General features: G+C 36.4%; 1 protein-coding gene across 11 annotated transcripts in view; it reads right to left on the bottom strand.

The window, feature by feature from the left end:
* NSD1 (nuclear receptor binding SET domain protein 1) overlaps positions 1 to 12,875 on the bottom strand; it is a 144,154-nt gene that overhangs the window by 54,547 nt on the left and 76,732 nt on the right. For all 11 annotated transcript variants that reach the window (XM_081279332.1, XM_081279337.1, XM_081279333.1 and 8 more), the window contains 3 exons: positions 6,032 to 6,153; positions 3,292 to 3,562; positions 1,063 to 1,172 (listed from right to left, as the gene is read on the bottom strand). In XM_081279332.1, coding sequence (XP_081135458.1) covers positions 1,063 to 1,172; positions 3,292 to 3,562; positions 6,032 to 6,153 — 503 coding nt within the window. The remainder of the gene's footprint in view (positions 1 to 1,062; positions 1,173 to 3,291; positions 3,563 to 6,031; positions 6,154 to 12,875) is intronic.

Raw genomic sequence — 12,875 nt, 5'->3', positions numbered from 1 at the left:
GTTCTATGCCCTGTTGTCTCCTTTGCACTTTTATGAATGTAGGTTCTATTAGACATTTCTTTCCAGAAGAGGCTGTTTCCATTGCAATTGAAGACTTGCTTTTGATGGTATCCTTCCCCCTATTCAGATTCTTCAACTGTGCTGGAAATGTGGCAGCAGCTTCTTCATCCACAGACAAGTCCTCTCTTATTAATTTAGATTTTTCACTTCAAACTATTCCTAAATCTGTGTAACCATCCTTTACTGGTAGTAAATGGTATGGTGTCACTTATATCAGGGGAACAAGTCTTCGTTTAGGTTCAAGGCTTTCTGGCACAACACTTGGCCATCAATCAGAACAAGTTTTCTTCAAATCTTCCACCCATAAAATTAATGTTTTTTCTATCTTAACTAAGCACTTATGCAATGTGGCTGTAACTTCTACAATATGTGATATGACAGCAAAACTAGCATAAATTTCTTCTTTCTTCTTCATAATTTGACAGATAGAGGACTCATTCTTACCACAGATCTCAGCAATGTGAACTTAAGCTTTTTTTCTTTCCTTATTAAATCTAGAACTTTCACCGTTTCACTTAAAAGGAAACACTTCACGGCTTCTCTTCTGCATTTTGGAACTGCCAGCCATCACAACTTTTATATGTTGGGACCATTATTAAGTACAATAAAAGTTACTTGAATACAAACACTACAATACCATGATAGCTAATCAGGTAACATGGCTACTAGGTGATCCACAGGTGAAAAGTACACAGTGTGAATATGTTGGACAAATGGATGATTCATAAACAGAATAAGACAGAATGGAATGGTGTGAGATTTTATCTTGCTACTCAAAATCCTGAACAATTTAAAACTTAGGAATTGTAGATTCCTAGAATTTTCGATTTGGTATTTCAGAACACAGTTGACAACAGTCACCTCAAACTGTGGAAATTGAAACCACAAATAAAAGGTGCTATTCTATTATGTATATCAATGTTAACAGTAATTAAAGATTATTTTTTAAAATTCCACACTTTCTGGATTTAAACCTTTTTAGGATTAACAAAAATAACATACCTTTTTAGAAAAGCCAAGGTCTCCCTTCTTAGGCATAAATCCAGGGTCTAAATCATTGGATTCAAGAAGTTTCTTTGTTGGTTTTCTTTGACGCTTACTTTCATAATTTCCTAAAATACACATACTTTCTCATTAAATGATTTAGAAATTGCGCACAAGCTAATTTTGAAAAGAATCTGTATACAACAGAATCACAACACTGTTTGTGTTTTTCTCAGCATCTTATGGGGAGGGGCAGGATGGGAATTTATAATAAAATTTTACTTAAAATAAACAAGCAAGGGCTGGGGTTGTGGCTCAGTGGTAAAATGTTCGCCTAGCATGCATGAGACCCTGGGTTCAATCCTCAGCACCACATAAAAAATAAAATAAAGGTATTGTGTCCAAAAATATATATATAAATAAATAAACAAGCAAATAGCTCTCAATGAAGACACAAACTCATTTGAGGATGTATTTGTGTGTGGATATTTTTTCATGAAATCATAGAAAAACTAAGGGAGATGTCAAAGACTTGAACTGCATTTACAGCAATTATTTAATGGTAAGAACAAAAGAGGAAAAAAGTAAAATAAAATCTGGATTGTGGGTTAAAATGGACCACAATTTTAATTTTTGCTCTGCACCTAAATAAATAAGAGACATTTATTTTAGTGGAGTGTTCCTAAGAATTATATACAAGAGCATAGTAATAAGGCTTAGCACAAAAAAAAAAAAAGGGTTAAGGGCTTTTCCTATTCTTTTAAAAATCTTTTTTGGGGCCAGGAGTGGTGGTGTACACCTATAATCCCAATAATTTAGAAGGCTGAAACAGTAAGATCACAAGTTCAAAGCCACCCTCAGAAACTTGGCAAGATTCTGTCTAAAAATGAAAAAAAAAAAAAAAAAAAAAAAAGGGTTGGGGTTATAACTAAATGGCAGAGTCCTTCTGGGTTCAATCTCTGGTACTACCAAAAAAAAAAAAAAAAAAAAGAAAGAAAGAAAAAGAAATCTTTTGGGGCTACAGATGTATCTCAGTGGTATATATAGCACTTGCCTAGCACGTGCAAGGCACTGGGTTCAAAACCCCAGTACAGCACTGCACAAGGACATGATCAAAGCCTGAGTGTCGGGTTGGGGATGTGGCTCAAGCGGTAATGCGATCGCCTGGCATGTGTGGGGCACTGGGTTCGATCCTCAGCACCACATAAAAATAAAGATGTTGTGTCCACCGAAAACTAAAAAATAAATATTAAAAAGAAAAAAAAAAGCCTGAGTGTCATAGCACAATCAAACAAAAAACTGACTTTTAAAAAAAATTGTAAATTAAATTAAACTGAAATCCTTTGATTCTGCCTTATAAGCATAATAAGGATTCTTTTTGCCCCCTTTATTTGAAGGAGAAAACCTTACAAGCTACTATGGGAATGTAAAAAGCATATATCCAAAATTTAAAAGCAAACAAGAGAATTCTTCACATATCTGAGCTGACTAAAACATTCAATAGTGAAAAGATAAATGAGATAATACATTTATAGCTAACTCTCCCTAGGTAACATGTGTTCAGAATGATAAAATGAGCCAGACAGAATAGCACACATCTGTAATCCCTGTTATTACAAAGGCTGCAAGCAGGAAAATTTCAAGTTCAAGGCCAGCTTGGGTAACTTCACAAAACCCTGTCTCAAAATGAAAAATAAAAAGGGCTACAGATATAGCTTAGTGGTAGAGCACCCCTGGATTAAATTCCTAGTATGAAAGGGTGATAAAAAGATAAGCAACTAGTAATTAAGTTAACTCCTTACTATGTTATGTACTCAGGAATATGATAACATTATACATTTTTATTACATTATGATCCTCATTTTATACATATGAAAACAAGTTCAGAGATTTCCTAAGCAACACAGCAACTGGTGGAGTTGGTAAACACAGCATAGACTTCAAGCACTTATTCCACTAATGTCCGATGGCTATCCCTCCCTGTTTATTCAAATGGTGGCTGATCAATAACCATGAAAAACAATGATGGACAAGCAAGGAACTTCTAAAAATATGTCTTCTTGAAGATATACCATAAATTAGTTCAGGGTCAGAAACTACATCAAAATAACCACTATTTTAGGAGTATCCCAGGACAAAAATGGGTAGTTTAAATATCAGCTTTATATCAAAACACAGTTAAAAAAAAAAAAATCTGTTGTGTCCAATCATATCCACTTATATACTGAGACTCCAACCCCACCTTACCTGGTGTTTTAACAAGCAATTCCTCAGACTCAAGGGCAGGTCGTAGGGAGACTTCTGGAGCCACAGGAACAGACAAGGTTAGCTGTGGCAACTCAGCATGTCCACCTCCAAGTTCTGACTGAGCCAAGGGACCCTCCAAAAATGGAGCCTCCCTTTCAAGAACTGGAGGCTCTTCTTTGGTTGAAATCAAAGAATTCTCATCCACCTGCTTGTTCTGAGCACTAGTTCGACATCGGGCTACAAGGTTTTCCTCTTCACAGCGGGAACTTACCTAAGAGGAAAAAAAGAAACACTAGAATTTCCAAGCCAAAATTGCTATAATTTGCCAAATAGAATAATGCACTCAAAAAGGAATGAAATTCTGACACATACAAGATGGATGATCCTTGAGGATATATTAAAGGAAATAAGCCAAAGACAAAATTTCAAGTGTTCCATGATTTAACTAATCTGAGATATGTAGAAAAATAAAATTTATGGACAAAAAGTAGAATTTAATTGCAGGGGTTGAGGGGGAAAGGAAACTATTGGTTACTGGGTACTCAGTTTCATTTTGAGGATATAAAAATGCTTTGCTCGTAATGATGGTTGTATGTGACCATACTTAATGTCACAGAATTGTACACTAAAGTTAGTTAATGTGGTATATCTATTTTACAATTTTAAAAAAATGGAGTTCAATGAGATACACAGAAGCTACAAAAACTCCAAAGTTCACGACAATAATCCAAAAAGAAAAGAAAAAATGTTGTGCTAATGTCACCAGTTAACACAACTACTAACAAGTTCCTTAATCATAACTAGTAATTACAAGGAAAGAAAGAAGCACAATAGTGATTCAGATAAAAAAAGGGATGGCTAGCTAAAAGCAGAATTATAAAATCTCAAAGTTTTCATTGAGTGAACCCTAACAAAATTACTGACAAAGCCAAGGATCTTCAGCTTTTTTTTATTTTTATGTTTTAACATAAGAGAAATGGGTAATGAGGAATAGGACATTTCTTTGGAACCAAAGCAATTACACACATTCTGCTTCTTGATCAAAAGGGATAAATAAAACTTAAAGGAATGAGTCACCAAAATGGACAAGTTAATGGTTTATACCTTCTAATGCCATGCAATATATAAAATATCACCAATAAATTAAATATTCTACCTTCCCCTTAAAGGGACTATAGGTAATAGAGAAACAAAAAAGTGAAGGTTGTGAGGAAGCAGTCATAAATCTAGAAAGGAGACATCCATAGGCCAATATTAGCTAAGCTGATCTTATAAGACATAAAACTGTTAAAATGATTATAAAGGAAAATTATTTTTCAGAGATGCATATTAAAGTATTTAGGGATATGCTGTCAAAAAGCCTCTCTAGATGGGGATGTAGTTAAGTAGTAGAAGGCATGGGTTAGAATGTACAGTGCTGTGGGATTGATTCCTAGAGGCATAAAATCAAAACAAAAAATAACATACGTTCAATGACTTTAAAATAATTCAGTTTAATCAGAAAAATGAGGTATTATATCCCCATCTATTTCAAATGTATGATATGTCAAGGTCATTGTACTGTCATGTGTAACTAATTACGACAAATTAAAAAAAAAAAAAAAGAATATCTGTGGATGGAGTGGAGTCATCCCAGATGTAGAGCAAAAGTTGAGGAGTTACTGCTTCACAGGAAAAAAAAAAAATGGAAAATGAGAATTATTCGGAAAATAATTTTAAACTACACAAAACAGCAATAAAATTAAAGATTTAAAAGAAACAAATTTTTAGAATAAAAGTAAGTACACAAATTGAAGAATTTTAAGAATGTTTTAATAAAAATAAATGTTATGCTGCAAAACGAAAAAACTAAAATAAAATAATTCAGTTTAAAGTCTACTCAACACCACATGATAACAATATTCCTAAGTCATTAAACAGTCTTCAATAGCTAAGAAGGGAAAAACACATATATACACAGAGCAGGGTGTGGTGGCATACACCTGTAATCTCAGTCAGGGATTCAGAAGGCTGAGGTAGTAGGATCACATGTTGGAGACCAGCATTGGCAAAATAGCAAGACCCTGTCTCAAAATGAAAAATAAAAAAGGCTGGGTATGTAGCTCAATGGCAGAGTGCACCCACCCCACCTTTGCCTGCCTGCTGCCCAACCACTGGGTTCAATCCCAAAAAGGGAATTTTGAAAAGCAAGGAAAGGAAGGCAGGCAGATAGACATTCTCAGTGTTAAGAATGCTTGCCTAACATGCCCCTGGTTTTCTTTTGTTTTATTTTGGGTACCAGGGACTAAACCGAGAGACACTTAACCTCTGAGCCACATCTCCAGCCCTTTTTTGTTATTTTATTTAGAGCCCAAAACTAGCTACGTTGTTTAGGACCTCACTGAGTTGCTGAGGCAAGATCTGAACTTGTGATCCTCCTGCTTCTTGCTGATTCCCGAACCACTGGGATTATAGGCATGGGCCACCACCCTGCCCAGCTGCCCCTGGTTTTGATACCCAGTACTAAAAAAAACAGGTGGGGGGAAATATATAGACAGATATACAACATGAAGAATTAGTGATATAATTCTTACATAATTAATAAATGCAAAGTACTGTGCTAGATGCTAAAGATTAAAAATCAAAAAACAAAGAAAGAAAGATCAAGATCCCAGTTCAGGAGCTTACTGCCTCATGAAGATAAAATACAATGCTGAAGGCAAAATAAGAAGCCCAAGTTTGTTGAACCACTGTCACATACCTTGTGTACCTGTTCCTGTACCTTCTTTTTTTTCTTAGGAGCAAATATCTGATCATATTCTTCTGTATATTCCAGAAGCCACTTGCTGGGCTTCCTGAGGCGTTTCTTCTCTGATCGCACAGCTAAAAGAGGAAATAAGTTCAATACTAACTAAAAAGCTGCAGGAGAATTCACTGTTTTCCTGAAACCATATTCACACTCCCAAAAGTAACAAGATGGGAAACCACATAAAAAAGATTTGGGCTTACACTATGAAAGGCACAAAACAATTTGCTATGATTTATCACAATAAGTGTGATTAAGTGTGATTACTACACATACACACTACACATACACACACCATACACACAGCCACCCAATCTTAAGTTTGAAATTTTAAGCTAATATCCTATAGTGACCAAGCCAGTTCAAATAAACCTAACATTAAAATGTAGATGGATTGTTTTAACTAACATCTCTCCAAACCAGGTGCACTGGAACATACTCCTGTAATCCCAAACTACTGAGGAGCCTGAGGCAGAAGGACGGCAAGTACAAGGCTAGCCTGGGCAACTTGGCAAAACCCTGTCTCAAAATTAAAAAATAAAAAGGGATAGGGATATAACTCAGTGAAGAACATCTTGGGTCAGTCCTCAGTACTGCAAAGAATGAATAAATAAATAAAAGAACAAATAAAATCTCTCTGGAATATACAGAATATTAGATAGACACTGAGATAGATTTACCTAATCAGCATACCAGATTAGTTTCAAAAGCACTTACCATCAGGATTGCAGTTTCACTTTAGAAATATGAATAACAAAAATACATAAATATCTCAATGTATTTCAATATCACAATGTCATAAAAAATACATACAAAAGATAGGAGAGTAAACCAGGCATCGTGGTCCACACCTGTAATCCAAGCGGCTTGGGAGGCTGAGGAAGGAGGATCACAAGTTCAAAGCAAGCCTCAGCAACTCAGTGAGACCCTGTCTCTAAATAAAATACAAAATAGGGCTGGGGATGTGCCCCTGAGTTCAATCCCTGGTATCCCCATACACACACATACACATACACACACAAAAGATAGGAGAGTAATACAGTTATCCTTCAGTATTTGTGGGATGTTGGTTCTAGGAATCCCCACAGATAACAAAATCTGTGGGTGCTCAAATCCCTAATATACAATAATATCACATTTGCATATTACCTATGCATATCCTCTCCTATGTTTCAAATCAGTTACACATTACTTATAATATCAAACATAATCCATATTTTATATAAATAGTTAATTGTTATCCCCTTAACAATACTGAACATGTTCAGTAGATATGCAATTTCTATTTTGCCATTTTCTCCCCGAAGTACTAAGGATTGAATTCAGGGGCACTATACCACTGAGCTGTATCCTCAAACATTCATTCATTCATTCATTCATTCATTCATTTATTTTTAATTGTACTTGGACACAATACCTTTATTTATCTTTATGTGGTGCTGAGGATCAAACCCAGGGCCTCACACACGCTAGGTGAACACTCTACCGCTGAGCCACAATCCCAGCCCCCTCAAACATTTATATTTTGAGACAGGGTCTATGTTTCCAAGGCTGGCTTCGAACATGCAATCCTCCTGCTTTGGCTTTCTGAGTTGCAGGATCAATAGTAGGATGAATCCAAATTCGTCACAGTTGGACAAAAGCACAGAAGTGCAGAATCCATGGATACAGAAGAACAACTTCATAACATTATTTCTTTGAATTAACGGTAGAAACAAATGTCTATTAAAATTTCCCTATTGGGCTGGGGATGTGGCTCAAGCGGTAGCGTGCTCGCCTGGCATGCGTGTGGCCCGGGTTCGATCCTCAACACCACATACAAAAAAACAAAGATGTTGTGTCCACTGATAACTAAAAAATAAATATTTAAAAAAAATAAAAATAAAAAAAAAATAAAATTTCCCTATAAAACCTTGTCCCAGGGCTGTGGCTGTAGCTCAGTAGTAAAGCGTTTGCCTTGCATGTGTGAGGTACTGGGGTCAATCCTCAGCACCACATAAAAATAAATAAAATACAGATATTGTATCCATCTTACAACTTTAAAAAAATTTTTAAAAGGGCTGGGGATGTGGCTCAAGCGGTAGCGCGCTCGCCTGGCATGCGTGCGGCCCGGGTTTGATCCTCAGCACCACATACAAAGATGCTATGTCCGCCAAAAACTAAAAAATAAATATTGAAAATTCTCTCTCTCTCTCTCTCTCCCTCCCTCCCTCCCTCCACTCTCTCTTAAAATAAATAAAATAAATAAATAAATAAATAAATTTAAAAAAATCTTGCCCCAGTAAATATGTGTGTGTTGGTGGTAGCAATATTTGTTTTGTTAATACTGACAATTGTGAACTCAGGGCCATGAAAGTGCACTACCACTGACATACATTCCCAGCACACTTTGTCCCAGTTTTAATATACTTCATATACTATAACCATTTTACCACACTGTAGGTAAACTTTTTGGGAACACAGCTAATGCGTAATGGAAGGCACTGTCTACCCAGGAGGCAAAAGGCATTTCATAAAGTTATGATGACCTCACTGGAAGCTGTTTCCTGCCCTCAGGTGAATGTGGCATTACTGATATTCTTATAATGAAAGGAAAGCAATAAGCCCAGGAGGAGTCCAAAGCAACAAAATACCCCAAAAGTTGAAATCAAGAAGAAATGGGTCGGGGGGGGGGGGGGCGGGGGCGCGCCTGGGGTTGTGGCTCAGTGGTTGAGCACTTTCCTAACATGTGTGAGGCACTGAGTTCGATCCCCAACACCACATAAAAATAAAATAAAGGTATGATGTCCGCCTATAACTAAAAAATAAATGTTAAAAAAAAGGAACAAGAAAGGGTCAAAGGCAAGCACTAGTATCACAAAAAACACCCGCTCCTTAGCACTTATGGAAATAAACCCCCATAAAACCTTTTATTAGGGCAAGATGCTTCAGATGGTTGCTTTTTACTAATATTAAGTGTTGTAATTTCATAGCAGTAAATACTAGTAATATACCTTTTACTTTATTTAAAAGTAATATTAAAGGCTGAAATAGTTATTAAAATTGTATACCTACACTGCTCTTAATAAAATTATGGTTAGTTACAACATGAAAATCACTGGAATTTTTCTAACTTTTCCATGGTATGCAATAAATCTCTAATTGACCTGAAGTGGAGAGATTTTTCCCAAGCAATTATTTCAAAATAAATTAAAACCACAAGCCAAGTAATTATTTCTCCCAAATAATAATGTTTGAAAAATCCATTTAGGTTAAAAAAAGAAATAATCGAAAAATACATCTTGGAATGAATACCCACATTCATACCTATGAGAGTTAATGGCAATTAATTTATGTTCAGATGAAAGTTGATTATGCCTCAATAAATTCCCATTATATATCCATCTAAGTTTTTCAAACACCAATGACATTTTTACTAGAAAAAAGACCAAAGAAATGAAAGGAGGTAGTAAGAGAGTTACTATATACCAGGTAAGTTAAGCCAACTGCCATCCAAGAATCTCCAATAATCACTTCAATTTGCAACTTAGAAAACAATATCCATTTTATTTTATTTATTTATTTATTTTTTGGGTGGTACTAGGGATTGAATTCAGACGAACCATATACCAGTGAGCTACATCGCCATTCTGCCTGCTTCCTCACTCATTCCCTTGTTTGCTTCCTTGTTCTCCTTCCTTATTTATTAATGACTTGGATCCTCCTGCCTCAGTCTCCCAAGTAGCTGGGATCGTATATGTGCATGACCACACCACGTGATACCCATAACTTTATAAATAATATAATGGGGCTCAAAAAGGGAAACCAATTTTAAAAACAAACAAAAACATGAAGTTAGTCATAATAAAGGGGGAGTCAGTTACTGAGGTGGCAAGACCTTGATTCCAAACAAAATCTATCAAAATTCTAAAGTACTTGGGTTCTTCTTCCTAAACAAGTCCCTATGCTATTGCAGCAGCATCTCCCACACCACCTGTATCACACAGATTGGATCTCATTCCCAAACAGTCTCACTCTAGCTTGGGGTTTATACCTCATAAAAAATAACTACTTAGTATAGGCTTCAGTCCTCCAGCTCTCTATTTCCTTGAAAACAGCAAGGAGCCAGGAACAATGGAGCTTGCCTGTAATCCCAGCAGCTCAGGAGGCAGAGGCAGGAGGATTGTGAGTTCAAAGCCAGCCTCAGTAACTTACGGAGGCAATTAGCAACTCAGCAAGACCCTGTCTCTAAATAATATCTAAAAAAGGGCTGGGGATGAGGCTCAGTGGTTGAGCACCCCTGGGTTTAATCCTCAGTACCAGAGAGAGAGAGGGAATGAGGGAGAGAGAGGGGGGAGAGAGGGGGGGGAGAGAGGGGGGGGGGAGAGAGGGGGAGGGGGGGGAGAGAGGGGGGGGAGAGAGGGGGAGGGGGGGGAGAGAGGGGGAGGGGGGGAGGGAGGGAAAGAAACAAAACCAACAAGGAAACCAGCAAAGGGCACAAAAGACTGGAAATTAAGCTGGGGGTTGTAGCACACCTTTACAGTCTCAGCTGCTCCAGAAGTTAAGGCAGATGATAGCAAGTTCGAGACCAGCCTAGGCAATTTAGCAACACCCTGTCTGAAAATAAAAGCTAAAAGGGCTGAAGACGTGCACAGAGGTAGAGTGCCTCTGAATTCAATGCTCAATACAATGCACACACACCCCCAGAGTGGAAATTAAAGTGAAAAAAATCTCTAATTATATCTGACACACCTTTTAGGCCCCTACAAAGTCACATACATTGCTCCCTGCAAAATTATCCTTTAAAGAACAACCCTTTAAAGTTCAGGGTTTTGAAAACTACCAATGGGACTGTTTTGTTGGAATAACATCTTGGTCAATATTTACATAGAGTCTGTGACTTCTGTGCTTCAAAGGCACAGTTGAATAGTGACATAGGCCTTCTGGCCCATAAAGAGTGAAATATTTACCATCTGGCTCTTTACGAAAAAGTTTATTGGCTCTTTCCTTAAATGAATAACAGAATGATGCATTACAAATGAAAAGAGTCTATTCACAACTAATGACTAATGCCAGAAGATGCTTCTTAGGTTCCTTTTCTTTCTTCCCTTCCTCTTCTATCCCTCATACCACAACTCTCCACTTATGTTCTCCTAATAGTTTAGCACTTGTGAATTGGAAAAGTAGAGGAAACAATTAAACTCCTCCTAGTATAAATGGGCAAAGTGAGGCCAAAATGAAGTGATTTGGCAAGCTAAATTAAAGAATAAGTTAGAAACAAAAGAGGAATGATCTTTTGAATACTGAAGGGAAATAATTAAAAGTAAAAAAATTACATAAGCCAGTGAGAAGAGTGCTAAATCATTTAAGTTTCAACACAGAATATACAGTAAACACATAACAGAGCAAGAGTCAAAGCACTGTTAACTCTGGGGTTGTGGGCAAACATACCCCAATTCCCAACACAGGGCCAGGACCTCATGACTACTCTAAAACTACAAAATTTTAAGAAGAGAAATATGAAATATTTAAGAATAAGAAATATTATAAGAATGTAAATAAATTGCTCACACTGAGCAAATCAAGCACTAGCTTTTTAGACTCTTACAAACACATCTTATTGGGCTAATTAAATATCCAAAAAAAGTGAAATAACCTAAATGTTAATCAGCTAATGAATGGATGAATAAAACGTGGCATATCACTACATTGAACATCTCCTGATAATAAAAGAGAACAAACTAGTGAAAAGTGCTTTGATATGGATACATTGCAAAAACATTAAGTCAAGTGAAAAATGCAAAGCACAAGAGACCACACTATACAATGTCCAGAAAAAGCACCTCTATAAGTACAGAGAACAGATTAGTGGTTTTCTGGTGTTGAAGGTAAAAACACAAATTAACTATAGCCTGGCCTGGTGGTGCATGCCTGCAATCCCAGCAGCTCAGTAGTTTGAGGCAAGAGGATCTCGAACTCAAAGCCGGCCTCAGCAATTTAATAAGCCCTAAGAAACTCACCAAGAGCCCATATCTAAATAAAATAATAAAAAAGGGCTTGGGATGTGGCTCAGTGGTAAAGCACCCTGGTTTCAGTCCCTTGAAATTAAAAAAAAAAAAAAAAGGAAAGAAAGAAAATTACACACAAGCTAATGGTGCTCTTTTGGCCCTGATAGAAATGTTCTACAACTGGTTTATGAGAATGACTGCATAACTCAATAAATTTACTTTTAAAATCATTTAATTGTTCATATAATGTATGTAAATTTTGTTATATAAATAATTACCTTGAAGAAAATTAATTTTAAAACAATAAAGTCCCTTTCATCACAGCTAAATTGCAGGTTTCTCCTTTTTATGAAAATGGCAAACTTCCACATGGGACTAGAGTACTACTTATCAACATCAGTCCTCTCATTGCCACCTCTACTTCATCAACTCTGAAACCTTAGAGACAGAACATTATTTTCTTAATAAGCAAAACCCCAAAGAACAGCTCAATCATGATAAGCTATGTTACGCATCTCGCATCTGTTGTTGACATCAAATAAAAATGATGTATAATGTGTTTTTAAAATCCTCTTAAAAGAATCAAAGCACCAAGAATTAAAAAAAAAAAATATCCACACCATGACCATGTCTACCTTGATTGGCCGCTGTATTTAAAATTGAAACACTCCAGCATTGACTATCCTGCTTATCTTATTTTTTTCCCCAAAGCAGCATTATAACCTTATTTACCAACGGCTGCTAGTGTCAGAAAACTTGTAAGCTGAAGATGTAAGCCTCTTGGTAAAAGGGCAGAGGATAAAGAAGAACTC

The sequence above is a fragment of the Spermophilus citellus genome (genome assembly GCF_964194105.1).
Source record: "Spermophilus citellus genome assembly, chromosome: 1".
In the NCBI taxonomy this organism is placed as follows: Eukaryota; Metazoa; Chordata; class Mammalia; order Rodentia; family Sciuridae; genus Spermophilus; species Spermophilus citellus.
Note: the sequence above shows the minus strand (reverse complement) of the source record. Positions and strands in the feature narration are given on the sequence as shown.